Here is a 23,012-nt window from a genome sequence, read left to right as displayed (position 1 = left end):
CTGGGTGCTGGGACTGATTTAAGTTGCTGTTCTTCATTTCTGATCTAGTTTTTCCTCCAGATATTTTTTAGCCCAGTTGATTCCTTTCCACTTTCCTTCCCCTCCTTCAGGTAGCTAGGCAGAATCAGTGTCTGTCACTTTTCTTAGAGAATGGGTGGATAGAGTCCTTACCTATTACCGAGGTCTTATCCTAAGGCTGGGGCCTCAGGCACAAGACTATGAATTTGTTCATGCTAATAGTTGTAGCATAGGGTTGGGGAGTAGGCAGGACAGGGAGGGGATAAGTAAGTACTCTAAGTGTTAAAATTCTCTAGTGTCAATTCATAAGGTTTTTCTTTTCCCAGGGCTATTCTCTCTTCTGATCTTGTGCTTTTAGCTATAATTATTCTACATCTGCTGTATAATTCCTATGTTTGGAGGTTGAAAGATTACAGAGGTTTTTTACAAAAGTCATTCATTTGTATTCTTGCTGGTCATGTGATCAACATGTATATTCTAAGTCAGTTTTACTTTGGACTTCCATCTCTCTCCACTTTCCAAGAACATCAAGTGCTTGCTACCTAATGTGATTTTCTAAGGCTTTTTTAGTCTCCTGGTTATGGCAACTGATTTACAGCAGTTCTGTTTATTTATGAAATTATTATATGTAGTATTTATATCCTTTCTACTCTTACTCATTTTTAAAATTATCAATAACTTATTTTAGTATATCAGGATTGAGTTTTTCAACTGAATGTCATATATTTCTGTATATTTTTCCTAGATTTATACTAATTTTGAACTAGATCTTGGCTGTGAAAAGTCAGTGTTCTAACTCTAACACTGATAGCTAAAGCAGGAATAGCTTCGGGAATTAGGCATGTTAACAAATAGCTCAGTGGCCTGGAGCAAGTCACTTAATCTCTCTACCTCAGTTTTGTCATCTGTAAAATGAGGAAAAGATTAGCATCCACCTCCCAGGGTTGTTATAGGGATAAAATGAGATAATATTTGTAAAGCACTTTGCAAACCTTCAAGTGCTATATAAGTACTAGGCATTATTGTTATCAGTAAAATGCCTTTCTTTTCTGTTAAAATATTATTGATTTAATTTGTGTGTGTGTGTGTGTGTGTGTGTGTGTGTGTGATTCTCGATAGTGTTTGCCACATCTAGGGCCTTTTTGAGCTTTTCTTAAATGAAGCATTTATGATGCAGAGATGTGAGATTTCTTTGTAGCCCCCAAATCTTTGGGCTTTCTCATCCTTTATGTCTGACCCATGTTTTCTAATATGTTTCTCACCATCCTCACCTATTCTCATCTTTGCATTATTTGAGTATGAAAGAGTTCATTAATTTTTTAGAAGATCTTATTGAGACCTTCATAGAATTTCCCTTTCTCTTTATATTCTCCAAGTGATAGTAGATAATCTTCAAGTTTTTGTTTTGTTTTCATAAATCCATATCATGAGACTGGCAATGGAAGATGACCAGGAAATCATGTTTTAGGTTGCATTTGGGTATATAATGAAACCAGCTTTATCAAAGCCTTTTATTTGCCTCTGAAAGCCATTCTTCCTTTCACCTGCAATGCCCTCTTTTTTTTCTGGTGTCTCTATAGTAAAAATATCAACAATGATCTAACTCCCCTAGTAATATCTTTGCTCATTGATCTCTTGAGAAAGATCTCTCATTTAGAGAGTTAAAGGAAAAAAAAAAGGTAAAAAAATTATGTGATTCTTAGCATCCTCTACCTCCTTTTCTGCCACTCCATCACTATCATGGCTGAGATAGAAGGAGACACAAGCACAGGAATGAGGGCTATTTTCTATTTGTTTCTTGAGTATCAGGGCCAAAAAAATCATCATCAATAAGACATTTGCTAGCCTAGGCAAATAATTTGACACCTTAAGCCTCAGTCTCTCCATTACCAAAATGAGGATAATAAGTTTCCTGCATGCTTCACAGATTTGTAAGAATCAGATGAGAAGATGGATGTGAAAGTGTTTTGTAATCTATAAGAAGTCATTCACATGTAGATCATGTGAGTTATAAAATGACTAAAATAAAAAACAAACTCGATTTCTCTCCTGGGTGCCCAATGTTGGCAAAGGTGGTAGAGAAGGCAGCAGAGGATATGGAATAGTTGGAATTTTTATGAGAAGAACAAAATTCTAGAATGAGTTTACATAAAGAAAATTGTTGGGCAGGTGGCACTTTGGGATATGTTTTCATGTTCTGAAGGTGATCTGATGATGAAGAGGGATGTCTGAAATAAAGAAAGTTGTCATTGTCAGTTTAATAGCAATATCAGGTGGAGGATGCAGGAGAAGTAGCTGAGGCCAGGTATGATGAAGTGAAGCTGATATGGTCAGACAGGGGGTAGGGATAGGAGTAGCCTGAACTCAGAAAAGACTCTGAATTTCATGAAGTCAGGTGAGGAATCTAAATTAGGGGATATAGAAACACTAGACTAGGGCAGTTAGGTGGTGTAGTGGATAGAGTGCCGTACCTGAAAACTCATCTTCCTGAGTCCAAATTTGGCTTCAGACACCTACTAGCTGTGCGATCCTGGGCAAGTCATTTAACTCTGCTTGCCTCACTTATCTGTAAAATGACCTGGAGAAGGAAATTTTGGCAAACTACTTCTAATTTCTTTGCCAAGAAAACTCCAAATGGGGTCACAAAGAGTTGGATGTGATTGAAAATAACTGAACAACAACAAGCATGAGAAGTTAGAATAAAGAAGTAGATTGATACCAAATAGACATTCTGTTCTAATGCAGGGTATGCTGGGTTTAGAGTTCAATAGAAAGCAGATTATCAAAATGTGCAATGAGAAATATTGAGGGCTCTTATGGAGAGGAAGTTAAGGTGATAAGTCAAAGACAAGGCAGACACTCATGGTGCTCAGGAAGTACATATGAACTGCAGGACATCACAAAGTGGTGCACTTTAACAAGCAGCTTGGATACCTGAGGATCAGAAATCTAGTCAAAAAATCTGGGCAAATAGGGGAATAACTGCAGAATCAAGACAAAATTATGTCATTGAATCTTAAATGTAGAACTGGAAGATATCAGCCAGTAATCTTCCTGCATGGTACTTTGCAAGAAAGGACCCAAAAGTTACAGTACAGAAAAGTGAACTATTAGGTAGAGTCTGTGCTTCCCAATAGGAATAACATTTTGTTGAACTGCTTGACACACCATGAGGGCAACAGTAGCCACCAAAACCTCCTTCACATCATGTTCCACTCAATTGATTGGAGAACTTTGCCCATAGGGATTCAGTTCTAATTTTATAATGAAAAAACAAAAACAAAAACAGGAAAGAAGGATTTGCTTTATGGAAATGTGCCTAATATTTCCATTTATTGGCATCCTTACATTTCACAAAGTGAAAAATGTGAAATATATGCCATTTTCCATGAGAGAAATATGGCATGTGCATAATTCATAAGGGGAATGTTAAAAAGTATCTTTATTATTAGCAAATTAATGTATTTGAAAAGATCTCTTTATGGTCCTGCTATATCTTGTTTGCAAGTGAAATCACTATTTTAGACATGAAATTCTGAAAGGAGAATACCGTTCCTCCTTTTTCTAAATTGTCTAGAAATGTAATACAATGGAATTGACAATGGCTCTCTGAGTTTAGATACTAGGATGTTAGTTTTTTATTTATAATTAAGTAGCTGTGTGGCCTGAGACAAGTCACTTAACCTCTCCTGCCTTAGTTTCCCCATCTGTAAGAAAAAAATCCCAAAACCAAAAACAAAGAAAACTTCCATACCCACATGTCATATTTGGATTTTACTCAACACTGGAATTTATGAAAAACTCAGTTTGTGGTCCATTATCATTTCAAATGCTTTTTCTGATGTATTTAGTGTAAGCTAATAATTTCCCTTCCTGCAAGTATATGGACCCCTTTTCCTTCAGAACTACACTATTCAGTTCCTTCCATTTTTGGGTTATCAGGGACTATTTGTGATGTCCAGTAATATCTGAATTTTATTTCTAACCTCTAAAGTCAAAGAATACCTTCCAAGATTAAAGGGGCAGGGACTAGACATTATTTAATTGGCATAAGGAATATTTGGATGTAGAAACTCCTTTATTAATGCAGGGTGATATCTTCTATGCCACTTACAATTTTAGAGAGTGGCCTAGAACACTGTGATGTTAAGAGACTTGCCCAGCGTCAAGTAGCCAGCATGTTTCAGATGAGGTACTTGAACGCTGACCTTCCTAGCTCTGAGGCTAGTTCTCTATTTACTATCCAATGATACCTACTACCATTCATACTATTCAAAAACTTTCTAATTTTAACTTTTATCCTTGTCAATTTGAAAAACAAAATAATTTGCTTCATTTACTGGTGTCCATGCTAGGTTGTGTTAGAGATGAGATCATATTGATTCCACAAGCCAAACTAACAAACAAACAAAAAAATCAGCATGTTATAATCAAACCTGGTATCTTTGCATAGCTCACCCACAGGTCACAATTGCATTCAGGATTAATGTATTCTACGTATCAAATATTGAGACCTGAACTGGGAATCCAAATATTTATTAATGCTTCTGGGAGTCCTGGAGTTTATTCATTTCTTGAAAGATTTTTCTCTAGTTCTGTCATGCATGAAGGGTGAATATAAGTACAGCCTAAGAGAAATCAATGCTTCTAAAGTTGCTATGTATTTTATAGCTGAAATACTACATAAGAAATCAGAAATAAACCTGTTTTTCTACTGCTTTATTTAAATTGAAGACAAATTCAATTGTCACCATAAACATTTCCATAAAATGAATATTGAAATGAAATTTTGCAGAGTCAAATGCAATTTTGAAAAGGTTGGTACTGCAATGTGCAGTTTAACAACACTATTAATATCACTAATAGATGTTGTCTGAAATAATACGTAGCTTTTCTTCACTTAGGGAAAGGGATTTCAAAAGGACCAGGAGGTCATTCTCCAGGTGACAATACAGTTTTTCCTCCTTTCATTAGACTTAAGATTTAAATTCTGTTATTCTTCTAAAGAATCTATACTTGTATCTGTAAGTTTCAGATTTAGGGAAGATAAGCTACATATAGCCTTTCCTTATGGCACAGAACTATGGATATAGATGAAGTTACAATACAATCAATCAATCAATCAATTATTAAACATCTACTATGTGCCATTCATTGTGCTATTTTTCAGAAACACAAAGACAAAAATTAAGGTCTCTGACTTGATGGAGCTTACATTCTAACAAGATAGACAACATGGACACATATACCAGAAACATACAAAGCAGATAGAACGTTATACATCAATGGATGTGAAATGATGGTGACACTTATTAGGAAAGATTTCTGTCCTATTATTAACAAGTCCTTAGGCAGTGAAACCCTCCACTATGGTCCCTTTCCTATTGGCTAAAATGAAAATTAGTAATAGTATAATTCTTTATATGTAATAATAAACCTTACATTTGGATATGGCTTTATTCACTTCATCCATTCTATATATGTGTGTATTTGTGTGTCTGTGTTTATGTGTGTGGGTTTAGTTACTTATTCTGAGCTCATGTCAAAAGGTAAAAAAGTTCTATTAGACAAATTGGTTTTTAAAAAAAGGAAAGGGGAAAAATTGTTTGCAGAAAGGGATCAGCTTACAATTCTATTAATAACAGTGCAGTTTGGGTCCCAAAGCTCACTGGTATGGGACTCTCTTCTTATTGGTGGAGATCAATGCCTTGTACATGCACAAGAAGCAATGAATCAAGGGAGAAAAACAAACGAACAAACAAAAAAACAGTCCTATACTGATAGTGCCAATGAGAAGGAAAAAAAGTTGTTAGTGTCATTATGCATGTAAATTAGAAAAGTAATTCTTGTTCTATCTCACACATGAAACATTGTCCTTTCATGTTTTGGAATTTAGAGTAGTTTCTTTAACCTCTGTCTGACTAGATCCTAAAAAAACTACTTAAATCAGAAAAAAAATAAATCAAATCATTTGTTCACCTGTGTTAGAAGGTCATCTCATTAAGATTATAAAGGAAATTTCCTAAAAAAGTTCAACCTCAGAGAGACTGACAATGAATTTTGGAAATTTAAATGATGGCCATGGCTTTCCCTCTGATACAACTGCATCTGGGGATTGAGGCATTTAGTGCAAAATTTAAAGAAATTTATGACTTCAGAGGAATAAAGTCAGGTTTTAAATTGACCTCTGTTACAATAATTCTCAATCTACATTCTTTTTGCTGGTATTAAGAGTATGGAAATCTAATTCTCAAAACAAAATAGCAAGATGAAAGTATTGTAACTTGTAGTAGTATTGAGCATAATATCTTTGCAGGAAAATATTTTAATATATTCATAACTCCATAACATTTTTTCATACCAAGGGAAAAATTGTCAATCTGCCCAGCCTTGAAGATTCCTTCTGTGCTTTGCTTATCAACAGGAAAATACAGACCCACTCTTGGGGAAACATAAGCTTGCACTGAAAGAAAACCCACCTTCATTCCCCTTCCCAAATCCTGGTTGCCCAGAATCCATCTCAGAACTCTGAGAGATAAGAGGATTGATTCTCATCCTCTCCCCCAACCCAGAACCATCTAGAACTTATCCAGGCTCTTTGACTACTCATATGGTGTGCATAAGATGGAAGTCACCAATACCATTACTTTTTTTCTGGAAAGGCTGAGGACCATTCATCCTTACTTTGTCTCTTGTACTCTTAAAATCTTCTAGGCTTTACTCTCTTTCCTACTTTGATGCCCTCTAGATAGCTATAACTGTCTTCTGACTGATTAAAGTAATCTAAACGGGTAAGCTAGGCCATCAAATTTATCTTGCAGCTCTCCAAGGTGATGAGCTCCTTGAAGGAGGTACTGTTTTGATTTTTCTATGTTTTCTCAAAGCTTAGCAGAGTGCTTAGCATATGATACATTTTTAATGTTGCCTTTGCATTCATTAATTCAAGAAACAGAATGGAGCAACCTGAGCATAGAAGTGACTATCTGAGGGTGGATAAAAAGACATTTTTGACAAAATGGTCGCTATAATTTTGTGCTAAAGATGACAATTTTAGCTATTAGCACATAGTTTAAGCAAAGTATCATGGGCAATGCTCTTCAAGGGTAGCCTCTTGAAATGGCAGCAGTTAACATGTTTTCAAGTCATTGAACTTTCTTGGTTATTTATAGGATGTTTAAAAGTTAGTTTTTATTCCTAATATCCTTATGACAAAACAATATTCCATATGTACAATTGTTCTGGGAAAATGATTTAATATTTGAAAACTTAAATATATGCATGGATTTCACAAAAAAACATATGCACACACACATACACACACACAAAATACACACACCCCTATCAACCTAGCAATCTAGAGACAAAAAATTATCCGCAGAAGGGGAGCTTCAATAGAAATCCCAAATAAACATATTTGGAAGCTTCATGTAGAAACTGTCGCTCCTAAATTTGATTTCTCTTTGGAAAGGCCTAATCTTTGAAATTAGAAATTTAGAACTGTTATTGACTAGCCTGTATAGAGTGTATAGATAGGAATTTTCATTCATAATTAGGAGGCAACAAATAAGAGTCTCAGGACAAAACACAAGGAGAAGCATGATATATTAGATGGAAAACTTTGCCTTGTATTGAAGAATACCCAAGTTCAAGTCTTACTTTTCACACATGTAGTACTGGTTATGTAGTCCTGGAAAAGTTGTTTAAATTGTTGGTGTCTGAGGTAATTATGTAAAACTAGAAATCATATAATAGTTGCTGATCTCCAGGATTTTCCTCACCAGGATTTCCCTATACTAAGGAAATCACAGATCTAGATTCTCCCTCAAAAGGCCACAATCTATATCTTGAATTTTACTTAAACAGCAATGAATCCCTCATGTGAATGTGATCCTATAAATATTGAGTTATGAGGATTATTTGTTTTTCTTGTTTTCAATAATTAATAGAAATCTCCTTGGTAACTACAGTTTCAAAGCTCTCATGGATATGGAATAAAGATCAATAAGCAATAAAAATCTAACTGCTATTCTCCAAACGCAGTGACTATACTTAAGGATGGGGCATAATTCTTCTTCCTTACTGTTCTTGACCTAAACTAATTTATACTTCAAAAAGCTTCTCCAATGAGATGAACTGCAGCATTCTTTTAAAAACTTCACTGACTGCATACATTGTCAGTTTTTCAAATGATAAACAATTAAGTAGTGGCTATTTTTTTTCCCCTACATACAGGAGCTCAGAGACGGGAAAGCAGTCCCATTATCACAGTACTAAGGTTCTACAATATACATGTATGTAGCAGGATTAGCATTGTGTTTCTTTGTTGTTTAGTCATTTTTCAGTCATGTCTGACTCTTCTTGACCCAATTTGGAGTTTTCTTGGCAAGGATACTGGAGTAGTTTGCCATTTCCTTCTCCAGCTCATTTTACAGATAAGAGAATTGAAGCAAACAGGGTGAAGTGACTTGCCCAAGGTCACACAGTGAGTAAGTGTCTGAGAACAGATTTCAACTCAGGAAGATGAGTCTTCCTGACTCCAGGCCTGGCATTCTATCCACAGTGCCACCTACCACCCAGTGTGTCTCTAGTACTGTTTAGATTCATGCTAGGACTCCAATATACAAATCAAAAGATGACAGAACTCATGACAATACATGAGTGTTCAAAAATGCAAATTCACTTTGAGGACTGGTCAGATGGATCTCTGCATGGTGCATCTCTACATTGCACTAGTTAAGGCCCTACAACTATCAGTGAAAACAACACATGGATGCTGCCACGTAATTAACCTATGCTTCAAAATAAATTTTAGTGGATCCAAGAGGAAAATAACATATTTTCAATTAGTTTAATGAATATTAACTTGGACATTCAATGAACCAATTCTGGAAAGAGGGTGAATAGATGTCAAGATGTCAAGAAACATCTTGAAAACACTACCTGAAGCCATTGTGACTGGTCATTGTGGCCTGAGGTCCAGGCGTTCACTTTTCCCTGTTTATCTAGCCGGGCTTTCCTGGGTTCCCAAGTGAACATATCCATGTTGAGAGTCCTGAAGATGCTGGAAGCAGTAATCTGATAGTCTTGTATATGTCCTGATTTCATTCCCAGAGGCTCAGAACAACCTGAATGAAAGTGAGAAGGCTCCATGAGAGAAATCATTTATAACTCTGAAAGTTTTCTGTGCTACATTTTGGATAGGCAAGAGAAGACTAAACATAATGACATGCATTTTGAAAATGGGGCAAATCAACATTCTTACAGAAAATCTTTAATCAAGAGAGCATCTGGGGTAAAATTGAAAAACAAGATAGCCAATTGATGCTATTTTATTCTAACATATTTTCAAAAAATTGAAAGCAAGATAGACAATTCAAAGTATTTTACTGATAGTTTTTTTTGCAAAATGATACAAAGTTAAAATTCTCTTTCCATTTTCATTACTCTTAGCCTCATGACTATTGCCTGCTTTTCAGCAGCCACCATTGTTTCCTTAACAACGAGATATTTTCTTAGAAAATAATTGTTTTTCGTTTACATAGTAGCAAAGTACTGCTCCTGTAAGTGCTAATAGTACAAAGTTATTCTGCCACAATCTCTACTGTTGCACTGAAAACGGCTGAAGTACTTAGTTGTGAGATACATTCTTACTCAATGAATATACTCTCATCTACTTCCTTATAATTTTTCTTTGCCTTCTAATTTCATATTATCTCAAATAGCTACTTATAGAACTCATCCTAGAAAAGTTGGATTTAAATGGAAGAGATAAGATAAAAGGCAGAGTAAAATGGTTAAAAATGATTTTTAATTAAAACTGTTAAGAGGCAAGCAATATCTGATCTCTTTTCTGACATTCTCATGATTGGAAATTATTATTTTTCTTTCATGTTCTTTTACATTGCTTCTTAAGAGTACCCCCCACATACATTTTTTGAGATTGGAATGTAGAAAAATGATGCAGAATTCTGCCATTAAATTCCTGAGGATTCAGTTGAGGAATATAACAAGTCACTAGCTCATGTTTAAATTAAGTGCAACTAGGAAAGGAATCTATTGTGATAAATTTGTTATTATGATCTAATAATGAAATATATATTTAGTTATATCCTTAATATCTTAAATCACTCTAATAACATTTCCACAAATAAAGGATGTTTCAGAAAAGGCTAGCTTGCTCATATACTAGTCAGTGATTATTTTTTTCTTATATTTAAAGTTGCTTCCTTTGGGCTAGGAAACATCCAAGCAGATACTGAATAGCAAGGTAGAGGTGGGGGGAAGTAGATGTCCACATTTCAGTCAATACAACCAAATTGCATAGGTGATCTTTCCTAACATTCAAACATACACCTTAAGTTTTTAGTCAAGTTAATAATAAGAAGTAGCAACATTTAGTAAATTCATGGCAGTAATTTTTGAAAAGGGTCAAATCAACAAGCATTTATTAAGTGTTTATTATGTGATAGATACTGTGCTAAGTTCTGATGATAAAAAAAATAAAAACTTAGTTCCTGCTTTCAAGGAGCCAAAAGGCATGTAACTTTATACATGTAAGATATATGTAGTATAAACAGAATGTAATCTCAGAGGGAAGGGACTAGTAGCAGAAAAAGCTGGCAAGGGCCTCCTATAGAAGATGGAATTTCAGCAGTCTTAAAGAAAGTCAAGGCAGCTAGGAGAGATGAGAACAGAGATCATCACAGGCATGGAAGCCATCCAGTAAAAATGCATGGCGTTATGATAGACTCTTGTATGTGAGGAACAGCAAATAGGCCAGTGGAGCTAGATCATAGAGTGTGTGGTTGTCAGTAGAGTGTAAGAAGACTTGAAATGCCAATATGAGCATTTTATATTGGATTCTGGAGATAATAGGAACCACTGCAATTTGTTGAGAAAGGGGTTGATATGGTCAGATCTGTGCTTTTGGAAAATCACCTTGGCAGTGGAATGTAAGATGAATTGAAGTGAAGAGTGATTCCATGCAGGAAGACCAATTAGAAAGCCCATGAATATATTCTCAGACACTAAAAACAAATAAGCTATCTACATTATAGTCTCAGTTGTCCATAGGATGAGAAAGAAGTTGAGGTGCAAGAGAGTTCCGATAAATAGAAAAGTTGAGCTGTTTTCCTCACATTTAAATAAACATAAATTTCTAGATTTTGGAAAATGAAAATACTATATTTTGAAGGGCTTTTCCTTTGTTGTTTCAACCCAACTATGGAATTCAGTTTTATGTATTACTTTTTTCTCTAACAATGGCAGCAATGACAACTATTACTATTCTAACCAATTAATATGTCTTAAGCTACTCTTCTACCCAAGAAGTAACACATCTCTTAATGACCAGGTGGAATACCTCCCTATTAGGAAGCCTAAAACTGTCTGACTAGATAGAAAGCTTGGAGAGTAGAGTTGATTGCATATAATCCTGTGATCTAAGTCATAGAGCTCTGTTTCACATTGTGCATGAAGAGTGTACTCTGATTTAAGGCAAATTGTTACAGTGAATGGAGGGAATAATAATTCTATAACACCCACTATAAGCCATGCATTGTGCTAAGTGCTTTACAAATATTAACTCATTTAATCTTTACAACAACCTTGCAAGGTATGTACTGTTATCCCCATTTTAGAGTTGAGGAAACTGAGGCAAGAAGAAGTTAAATGACTTTCCCATGGTAACATAGCTGGTAAGTTCCCAAGGGCAGGTTTAAACTCAGGTCTTCCTGACTACAAGCACAGCCCCCTATCCATGCATCACCTAGTTGCCTCATTGGTGAATTGAGTTCATTGAGCTTCCTCAATATGTCATTGTGACTCTCCTTACTAATTAGCCATCTGAGTCACATTATTTTGTATAGAGAAAGTAGCTAACCCTTTTACTCATGTAGATAGAATCTGAATAAAATTATGTTTAGCCCCCCCCCCCAAATATTATTTCTGTAGGAAGGACCTGTGATGATTTTAAGTATCTACAAAGAATTATATTATATAAGTACAAGTTCAAAATCAGTTTGTGTGTTTTGGGGATGTGGCCTGGCTTTTTAAAAATATAATAAAATGCTTAAAGTGTCTATGTGATTTATTGTCAAGCTCAAAAGTAAAATATATTTCTATGTTCAGAGTGTGGCTGTGTATTATATGTGGGCCTGACCCTCATGGGTTAACATATTGCAGAACTGATCAAAAAAGAAAATGAAAACTAGCAGCATAGGCAAAGATTAAGCTTCTGTGACAATCTTCATGGGACTAAGGTTTTTCCTCGACTGCCTTAGAGCAGATGAGAGGCTTGTTGATTCCACAGGCATGTCAGTGATATCTTCTTATGTAATGCACAGGACAAAAACTCTACCATAGCTATATGATCCTATATCGAGAGCTGGAAGGAACTTCAAAGGCCATCTAATTCAATCCCCTCATTTCACAGATGAAGAAACAGTTTCAAAGAGATAAAATGACTCATTTCACAGATGAGGAAACTGAGTCTCAAAGAGATAAAATGATAAAATTGCTACAACCAAAACACACAAATAGTATGCATGAGAGGTGGGATTTGAACAGAGGACCTCTAATTCCAGAGCTAATGCTCTTTGTATTTTACCATATTACTTCCTCAATTCTATGCTACTGATCATCAAGAGTCAATGATTTCAAATCAAAAAAATGAGGAGAAATATTACTGAAAGTTAATTAGTGATTCAAAATATTATGCTTGTTGCTTTATAAAAAATACTCTGAAAACAATGTTATTTTAAGATGTATTCATCAGGATCAATTGTTTGAGTTCCTTTCATTTAAACCTTCTCATTTTAAAAAGAATATCAAATTAATAACTTTCAATATTTTTTTTAATTCAGAAAAGATCCTTGTCCTTGCTTCAAGACTACATCCAAGAAAGGAAAGATGGAATGTGAAAGTGGCATTCAAAACCCAGAGACAATTTAAAAAAGACCAAGAATACAACATGGTCTTTCAACGTCCAAGACCATTTCTCTTTAGAACACACTGGACTTTCCCCCTATTATTTCAAGGTATCACTAAATTTTTTGAGGTGACACAGACCTAGCACTGAAGCTAAAAGTGTCAATTCACTCAGTGACTTTAGTGACTATCTCAGTTACTTGAACAAAACAACCCCCAGTTACTCAGGCAAAGACTTTTCCAGTCCAAGAAATCCACAAACCGCCCCAAATTCCCACATGCTAAAATGCCATGGCAGGATTTCCTATTTGTTTTCCAGTCTAGTGCTATATTGAGAAGAGACCACAGTGAGATTAATGCATTAACTTTTCATGTCTAAATCTAGTTTTGATGCCCCTGGGGGGACAAGAATTATTTAACTTGGAGTACTTTGATGGATCATTCCTGAACTTGACAACCACTGCTTTTACAATAAGCAGGGAGCTAGCCAAGAAGGATCCTAAAATGAATTTATGGTAGCAATCCGAGTGTTGAGGAATGGCCCCCTTGGGAAGTTTGATGAATTTACATGTTGCACAGAATCTAAAGAAGTGAGTTCTTGCAGTGAGACAAAGAGTTGAAACCTAAAATTTTCCTCCTGTATATCCTAAACTTTACTTGACCTTGAGAAGTAGGATTTCAGTAGTTACTTTGCCTTTGTCACAAATCATCAATCTTTGCTACAACCAAAAAAATGATGAAAACAAGTCCAAATTTTGTTCATGGTAAACAGTGAGACTTTGCTTCATTTGCATTGTGCAGCCATAAGTTCAATACTATGTTAGTTTTGTTCTCCAGCATCATTCTACCATTGTTTCTAGTACACAAACACACAGACTAAACTAAGGCATAGATGTAAATTATACACTTGAAATTTTGTACCAAAAATGCATCCCTATAAATACTAAATTATTATTTTTTTTGTAGTTTAACACCTAAGCTTTGTTTTAATCACTTTTCTTTAAAGATAGCTAATGGAAACCTCACCTGATAGTTCACAACCAAGAAGCTCCATCCTCAAAGTACAGTGTCTCCGACATACTTGGGGATACAGTCGGACATATTGAGATTTTATTGGAGGAGTGAAAGAGTTGGCATAGGGTGTATTGTTGTCCACATTTCCATGGAACACCTGTGAGAGATAAACCACAAAGATCAAAATGATGAATTACACATATTTCTCTTTCAGTTTCATAGTGAGACTTCGTAAGCTATGCTAAATGCTTGGATAGTCCCTTTATATAACTGGATAATTCATTAGGGGGCTTGAAGTATTTAGGAACTGTGGGTCTTCAAGTGTCTCCCCATACTCCAGGCTATTAGCAGTGAATAATAAATACATAGATGTAATCTTAATTAAAGGACTATATTATTGTTCCACAGGATATAATCTAAATTCTAATAAGAATCTTCCAATGTGTACTTATTCCAATTTCTGTTTGGGGCCAAGCCTTCAGTTCTTTCTCACTTTTCTCCACTTTGGGACACAGATTCATATATCATGCCAATTAACTGAAGCCTGTTTGTGCTTGGTGCTATCTGATGTGTTTACAATTCTACTAATGTCCTCCACCAATGCCTTGCAGTGCTGGGGAGGGATTGTGAAAGCTATATCAACGGATGCCAATTTTGATAGGTGCTATTAAGCTGAAAAGGTCAATGCATGGATTTGATGATTGACTGTCACCTAGGAACATTCTGTGTCAAGTTTGAAGAGGGACTTTACCAGGTTATTGGTGATACCAATTCATGAAGCCTGTCTATTAACCAAAAGAGACATGGTTACTGGAACCACAAAAAAGAAATTTCTTGCGTGATCTGGACTGTTCACATGCCTTGATTTCTGACTGAACATGGAATCTCTTCAGGTTTTGTTAGATCCATATAAAGTATAAGTTTTCACAGTGAGCTTTACCCAAGTGGACTGAGTACTTTTATTAAAAAAATCATAGATCTTTGAAATATGGAAGTATAAACATTTGTATGAGTCAATTTAGAATTATTCTTCCCTGGTATCTCATTTTTTTTATAATAAGGCTAAGTTTATAACTGGGGCATGGTTGGTGGGGGGGGGAGTATCTGAGTCAAGCAGTGGATCCGTCTATGCTGCCCAAGTTCACCTGATGATAAATAATTTCTCTCAGTTATGTAGATATACAATCAAAATCATGAAATAGTTCCTTTCCTTCTCCCATTACTATTCTGAAACTTGCTGTTTTGTTTTTCGTCCATTCTTAATATCTTATCCTCTTCATTCATTATTTTAACCAATTATTAGAAAGACTTTTCAATCCTACTTTATATGGTAAGGCATTTTGATTTGTTTTTATCATTATGTGAGTTTTTGATGAATCCAGGAACTTAAACAAATGATTAGTTGCATATATATTTTAAATCGGGACAGATGTCACAATACCAGTCCGTTGTCATATGAAAAAACTATAGTCATATTAGAGAAAGAATAGCTATAGAATGAATTGTCAGGAGGCGACCCCTGCTCAGTGAATTCCAGAAATTGGAAGACATATGAAAAGAAGCAGTTTAAAATGAAAAAAAAAACTTGTTAATCATGAAACGGGTATTCTAGAGGGCACAGTGGAAGAGTCAGGCAGATCTGGATTGGGAAATTGGTGAGAGGAGTGCTTTGAAATGGATGAAGATTTGAGTTTGGGGATGGGGTTTGTTCATTGATAGTCATGGGTTCAATATTACCAAGATGGGGACAGTGTAAAAGGTTTGGCACATGTTAGTAATGAATCCATACAGGCTTATCAAGGAATAGAAACAATTCCATTGAGAGAGAGCAGGTGGTTTAAACTGGTCAAAGTCCTCCTTCCAAGTCAAAAGATAGACTGGAAGGAAAGTCTAGCCAGGAGGAGTTTCCCTGTATTTGAGAAGCAGAAGTGAGCAGAATCATCAGTAGCTGCTAGAGTGCCTAGCAACTGACTGAAGGTTATCTTTGAGAACTAGGAAGATTGTTCTGAAATTTCTAAAATTATGATGTTCCATGATTGGCAGTCATATATAATCACAATGAAAATTCAAGTAAAAGCTGGGCATCTGTGCCAGAGAGCAGTTCAGAATCATTGAAAGTACTGCAGTTTCCCAAATGCAATGCATCATCAGTTGCATCCTATTAAATTCTGGGATCAGCTCATCAATCTGCGGTGCTCGTCCAAAATACATGTGTAGCAGGCATTTCTGAGTAGGGCTGTATATCACAGAATGACTAGGCTCATAGAGTAATCACTCACAGAAGAAGTTCTCAAGGTTCTATTATCCCTAAGACCAGGTGCCAATAGTGCAACTAGACATTGGGGCAAAGAAAAATGATAGGATTTATACACAGGTTTACTTGTGATCAGTCACCAAAATAGAAACATAAGAAGTGTCTGAGATGATGATGGCAGTGTTCAGGAAACTAGAGCTTCCTGAGTGTCCTTAATACCTCATGAGGCAAAGAGAAAAGACATGAACTATGACAGAGCCAAGGGGATTCACTGATAATCTTAGATAAGGTATAAAGACTAAAGATTTTAACACCACATTTCAGCTGCAGAAAGAAGGACTTTATATTTGCTTTCTTTTTGGAATAGTGAGTTTGGAGGGCCTCGTTCTTCAAATAGCTCCAAAAGATGGGATTATACTTGCTTGGGAATGTGATAGTTTTTTTCCCCTGGACTATAAGATTAATTTTGGTTTTACTATATCAATATTATTCTTTTTGGGCCTGTTAGCAACTGAATAGCTAGACTATGACGACTTTAAAAGTTCCCAGTTTTGAATTAGAGGGAATGAGCCACATGAGGTGAATAATCATTAAAAGCCCCCATGATAATGAACTTTAGATTGTAAGGACCCACATATACAGTCTTCTGTAGAAAATCATATCAAAAAGTGTGACTGTTCCTTTCTTATTTTTTCCTCAAGTAAATTACCAAAATGCATAGACAGAATTTAAAAATTTAGTCATTTAGGCTTGTAGTTATCTTTTTTTTCTGTCTTTTAATCATTATCTTTCTGTGACATTTTTAACAATTGATACTTGAATGCCTTTAAAACTGTATCAACCCTTTGCCCCAGCATGGATGTCTTTTGTTTTTATTTGCTTAGGCCCTTGTTGTTGCTCCCAATTTTATGTTCCTAAGTGTCGTTGACATCTCCTCATATAGTATATCAGGAATTTATTTCATAGAATTCAAATGTATTTGAATTCAAATTTATTTCATGGAATTCAAATACTATTGCCAATGAAAATAAGCTACCATAAAAATGCTGGATGTTTGGTTACATTTCACATCTCTTTGTTATCCTTTTTCTTGTTTTCTAAAGATGTTATTAAGAGGGGCAGCTAGGTGGTGCAATGGCTAGAGCACTGGCCCTGGAGTCTGGGTTCAATCCAGCCTCAGACACTTACTTAGTAGCTGTGTGACCCTGGGCAAGTCACTTAACCCCAATTGCCTCCAAAAAATGTTATTGAGGCAAACCTACCCAAAGAGATATTTAGCCAACTATAAATGGGGGCTGGCGGAGAAATACTTTTACATGTATAATTTGAATTCATTGCCATGTAAGTATGTACTTTCTAGTCCTCTTGTTTCTACATCTCTAAATGAGGCTATTCTAATCTGGGCTTCTTCTAACTCTAATTCCTATAAAGGCAATGAATCTCTTCCTGAGGAAAGTCTTTAGTGATTTCTATTTGAAGATTCTGAGTACTCCACTAATTTTTCCAACCTCTTTCACTTCATGATTCTTAGCCATGTTTTCCAAAGTGCTTTTTCCAAACTCTCATATTTGCCTTCACGTAGAAAACATCCAGTACCAAAATGTTGGTTCATTTGGTTATCTGAATTTTGAATTTTGTCAAGTTCTTCATAGGTTTTCTCTATTTCCTCATCTTCTATAATGTTATTGTAAAATCAGGAGTTAGCTTCATTACAATCTATTTACTTATGATCCACATGAGCATTGAAAAACAAGACGAACAAATATCCCATGAAATTGTTTCTCATTTTATTTTTGGTGAAAAAAGAATGTTGGTTGTCAACTTATTAATGATATCTCAAGTAGAATATGTAAGCTACCCCCCTATTAGCTGAACCTTCACCATGTCTTTTCATTTAATTTATGTAGCTATTGTTCAACTTCTCTAGTAGTGTTAATATGTCATTTGGTTACAAAGATCGGGTATTAAAAGTATCAAATATTTGTAATTAGCCTAAAAACTGATTCTCAGGACTCCAGAGTTCCTCTGCCTTTGACAGTACCTAAGTGGGTGATTCTAACCTAGCTATTTAACCTTTTTTCCTTTCATTATTTTAATCTGAAAAAGATTAATTATAGCTCATATTTTTATAGAAATTTATAACTCACAAGGTGTTTTACATGTATTATCTCATTTGATCCTCAAAAATGAGATGTAAATGGTACAAATATCATTATTCCCACTTGATATTTGGAAACCAAGGTTCAGAGAGGCTAAGCACCTTGCCTAAAACCACACAGCTCCTATCAAGTAACTGAATCAAGATTTTAACAAAGGTCCTCTGGTTCTAAATAAAGTAACATCCACCCCCCAAACAAACCCAAACAACAACTATGTTGACCCCTAATGAGGGGGTTGAAGTAGAAGAGAGAAGTTCTCTTCTAGTTTTGAAATTCTGTGATTCCATAACTCTGACTCAACCTAAGGAAAAGGTTTGTCCATTTTCTTATCCATAACTGTGATTTTTATTGTATTGAGACACATAACACACTTGAGATAGCAGGTGTCGAAATTAAAAAATCAAAATTAAGGCTCTGCAAATAAGAGTGAGGTGTTTGTATTATCAACCCCAAATGTGTCAGGTCCCTGCAATCAAAGGTATGTTTTTTTTTTCTCCCAGTAGAAATGTGTGGCTGTGAGAGTTGGACTATAAGAAAAACTGAGCACTGCAGAATCAGTGATTTCAAATTGTGCTGCTAGAGAAGACTTTTGAGAATCCTTTGGACAACAAGATCCTATCAGGCAATACTTAAATAAATTAATTCAGACTATTTACTGGAAGGTCAAATACTGAAGCTGAAGCTTAAATATTTTTGGCCACATAATGAGAAGACAGGACTCATTGGAAAAGACCCTGATGGTGGGAAAGATTGAAGGCAAAAGAAGAGGGGACAACAGAGATGGATAGAGAGTGTCATGAAAACAATGAGCATGAATTTGGACACACTTTGAAAGATAATAGAGTATAGAAGGGCTTGGCATAGAAGCGTACATGAGGTCACAAGAGTTGGACGTGACTGAAAGGGACGGACAAACAGCATAGTCAAATACAATTAAAGGTCAACTCTTTTTCCAAGTGTAGGATAACAAAGGGCTGCTGCTTCCCTACTGTTAAAAATCTAATGATGATGGTGATGATGATGAAGATGATGATGATGACAATAACAATAATTCTTAGTATCCCTATTCCAATTTTTGTCACTTGCTTAATGATACAGTGAATCTGGAAAAGGATTACACAGAAGGGAAAGCCATTTGTTGTATATTTGTATCCATTTCATGGGTCACCCAGCCAAAAGAGATCATCCCTAGTCTTCTGATCATAATTCTTCTTGCAATTTTTAGTCTGGTCCCAGGATAGCAGGCACGTTTAGTCACTAAGCTTATACTCAAAGCCCTTCCAATTTGAAGAACTAGCCAGAGCTTATGTTAGGTTGAAAAGGCTTTTTTGGGAACCCAAGGTCATCTACATACTATAATAAATTTGGCCCACATTGGGACTTTTTCCACATTAAAATCTTTATTTTTGAAAAGTTTTGGACTTTTGGGAGCCAAGATGGTGGAGTGAGCAGTGGGTTACTCTCAACCTCCCTTGTTGTCCTTGAAGGACCCAGAAAATACTGTTGTAGGAGGAATCCTGAAACAGTGGAGCCAGCAGAGAGATGGAGTATGGCAGTCTTTTGGCTCCTGAGGCTGGGGGATTGATGGGAGGGGTCCCTCTTGCTGTGGCTGAAGGGTACCAGTACAGAACAAGAAGCATCCCAGCAAGCAAGTGACAAGCCCCACCTTAGTAGACCAACAGAAGATCCTGAGCCTCACGGTGGTGGAGCAGGCAAGTGCCAACACCAGGACCCCCTGTGTTGGTGCAGTGAGGGGGACAGGTAGACACCAGTACAGAGAACGATCACTTGTGTGTCCACCACTGGCTGAGCCTACCTGTGCTCTAGCACAGCCCTTGGTGAGGAGGCAACCTCCAGAGGCCGGATGACCCCCATCCCCACCCTTCACCTGGAGAGCTTCACTGTAACCCCGGGGAAATACACAAGGATCCCACCTGGCCTTGGCACCCACCAGCCACCACCACCAGCTCCAACTCAAGACCAGATAAGCTACCAGACCCCTACAGCCTACAGCTGCCAGGGACTGAGGGCCCAGCACACAATGCTACTAGTCAGGCCCCTAACCTCCAGTGAAAGAAGCATGAGTCAGTGCCCCCTATGCCCCAGAAGCAGAGGTCAACTTTAAAAGGCAGGAAAAAGGCAAACATCATGAGCAAAAAGCAATGAAGAAAAACAAAGAACATAGATTCTTACTATGGGAACAGGGAAGATCAAAACACAAATTCAGAAGAGGACAACATTGTTAATATACACACATCTAAAACCTCAAAGGAGAATAGGAACTGTTCTCAAGCCCAAAAAATGTTCTTGGAAGAGCTAAAGAAGTATTTTAAAAGTCAAATAAGAGAGGTAGAAGAAAAATTGAACAATTCCTTTAAAAACACAATTGACCAAAGTAAAAAAAAAAGTACACTGAAGAAAAAAAAACATAAAAATAAAATTGGCAAAATGGAAAAGGAGGTACAATAGCAAACTGAAGAAAACAATTTGTTAAAAATTAGAATTGGACAAATGGAAGCTAATGACTCTATGAGACTTCAAGAATCAATTAAATAAAAATCTTAAAAAATGAAAAAAAAATAGAAGAAAACAAAATACCTCACTGGAAAAACAACCGACCTGGGAAATAGATCCAGGAAAGATGATTTAAGAATTATTGGTCTCCCTGAAAGCCATGATTAAAAAAAGAGCCTGGACAGTGTTTTCCAAGAAATCATCAAGGACAACTTCTCTGAGGTCCTAGAACCACCGGGTAAAATAGTCATTGAAAGAATCCACTGACCACCTCCTGAAAGAGATCCTAAATTGAAAATGACAAGGAATATTGTAGCCAAATTCCAGAATTATCAAGTCGAGGAGAAAATACTGCAAACAGGCAGAAGGCAACAATTCAAATATCATGGAACCACAGTCAGGATTACGTAAGACCTTGTATCTTCTATATTAAAAGATAAGAAGGCTTGGAATATGATATTCCATAAGGCAAAGGAGTTTGGATTACAAACAAGGATCAACTACCCAGAAAAATTGAGGATATTTCAGGGAAGGAGGTGGACATTCAATGAAATAGGGGACTTCCAACCTTTCTGATGAAAAGACTAGAGCTCAATAGAATATTTGATCTTCAAATACAAGACTCAAGAGAGGCATAAAAAAGGCAAACAGGAAAGGGAAAAAAACATATTATTCAATAAGGGCAAACTGTTTGTATCCCTATATTGGAAGATGATACTTGTAACTCTTGAGAACTGTATCTTTTAGACATTTAGAAGGGATATACATAAACAGGGGATGTGGGTATAAATTTACTTTGAGGTGATGATAAAAACCTAATTAAGTGGTGGAAAAGGATTATAATGGGAGAAGAAAGAAGGAGGCAGAAAAGGGTAAATTACATCATATGAAGAAGCAGAAATTCATGTTACAGTAAAGAGAAAGAAGGGAGGAAGATAAGCATTGTCTAAACCTTATTCTCATTGGATTTGGCTCAGGGAGGAAATAACATAGTTATGTATAGAAGTCTAACTTTCCCAATAAGCAGTAGGAAGGGAAAGGGAAAAGAAAAAGAAAGGGGCTGACAGAAGGGAGGAAAGACTGAAGGAGGAGGTGGTCAAAAGCAAAACTCAAGTGAGGAGGAAGAGGGAGAAAGGAGAAATAAAAGCATAAACTAGGGGTGGGGGGAGGAATAGGATTGAGAGAAAGACACAGATAGTAATCATAACTGTTAATGTGAATGGGATGAATTCTCCCATAAAATGGAAGTGGAGAGCAAAATGGATTAAAAACCATAATACTACAATGTGTTGTTTACAAGAAACACATTTGAAACAGAGGGATACACATAGAGTAGAGGTAATAGGCTGGAGCAGGGTATATTATGCTTCAGCTGAAGTAAAAAAAAAAAAAAAAGCAGGGGTAGCAATCCTGATTTCAGACAAAGCAAAAACCAAAAGAGATCTAATTAAAAGAGACAAGGAAGGAAGCTACATCCTGCTAAAAGTAAGGTACCATAGACAATGAAGTAATACTATTACTAAACATATATACACCAAGAGGTATAGCATCCAAATTCTTAGAGGACAGGAGAAGTTAAGGGAGTAACAGGAAGAAATAGACAGCAAAACTATACTAGTAGGGGACCTCAATCTCCCCCTCTCTGAACTAGATAAATCAAATGACAAAATAAATAATAAAGAAGTTAAGGAGGTGAATAGAATTTTAGGAAAGTTAGATATGGTAGACCTCTGGAGAAAATTGAATGGGGATATAAAGGACTATACCTTTTCTCAGTGGTACATGGTATACACAAGAATTGACCATGTACTAGGCCATAAAAATCTCATAAGAGGAAATAAAATATTTAAATAATCCCATTTCATTAAAAAAAAAATGAACAAGTCATCAATGAACTCCCTAAGAAAAAAAAATCTCCAGGGCCAGATGGATTTAGAAGTGAATTCTATCAAATATTTAAAGAACAATTAATTCCAATACTATATAGACTATTTGGGAAAATGAGTGAAAAAGGAGTCCTATCAAATTCTTTTTTATGATACAAATATGATACTCATCCTTAAACTGGGAAGAGCCAAAACAGAGAAAGAAAATTATAGACCAATTTCCCTAATGAATATAGATAC

General features: G+C 35.9%; 1 protein-coding gene and 1 long non-coding RNA gene across 2 annotated transcripts in view; one reads left to right on the top strand and one right to left on the bottom strand.

Moving 5' to 3' along the window:
* Positions 1-23,012, bottom strand: part of EDIL3 (EGF like repeats and discoidin domains 3) — a 581,090-nt gene that overhangs the window by 117,680 nt on the left and 440,398 nt on the right. Inside the window, exons 8-9 of the mRNA XM_027864247.1 lie at positions 13,972-14,116; positions 8,959-9,143 (exon numbers count right to left, since the gene is read on the bottom strand). Coding sequence (XP_027720048.1) covers positions 8,959-9,143; positions 13,972-14,116 — 330 coding nt within the window. The remainder of the gene's footprint in view (positions 1-8,958; positions 9,144-13,971; positions 14,117-23,012) is intronic.
* LOC114044659 overlaps positions 1-23,012 on the top strand; it is a 177,715-nt gene that overhangs the window by 127,237 nt on the left and 27,466 nt on the right. The window lies entirely within an intron of this gene.

This window comes from Vombatus ursinus, unplaced genomic scaffold (assembly GCF_900497805.2).
Source record: "Vombatus ursinus unplaced genomic scaffold, bare-nosed wombat genome assembly UNPS02014774.1, whole genome shotgun sequence".
NCBI classification, from domain to species: Eukaryota; Metazoa; Chordata; class Mammalia; order Diprotodontia; family Vombatidae; genus Vombatus; species Vombatus ursinus.
The sequence above is the reverse complement of the archived record's forward strand: the minus strand, read 5'-3'. Positions and strand labels throughout refer to the sequence as shown.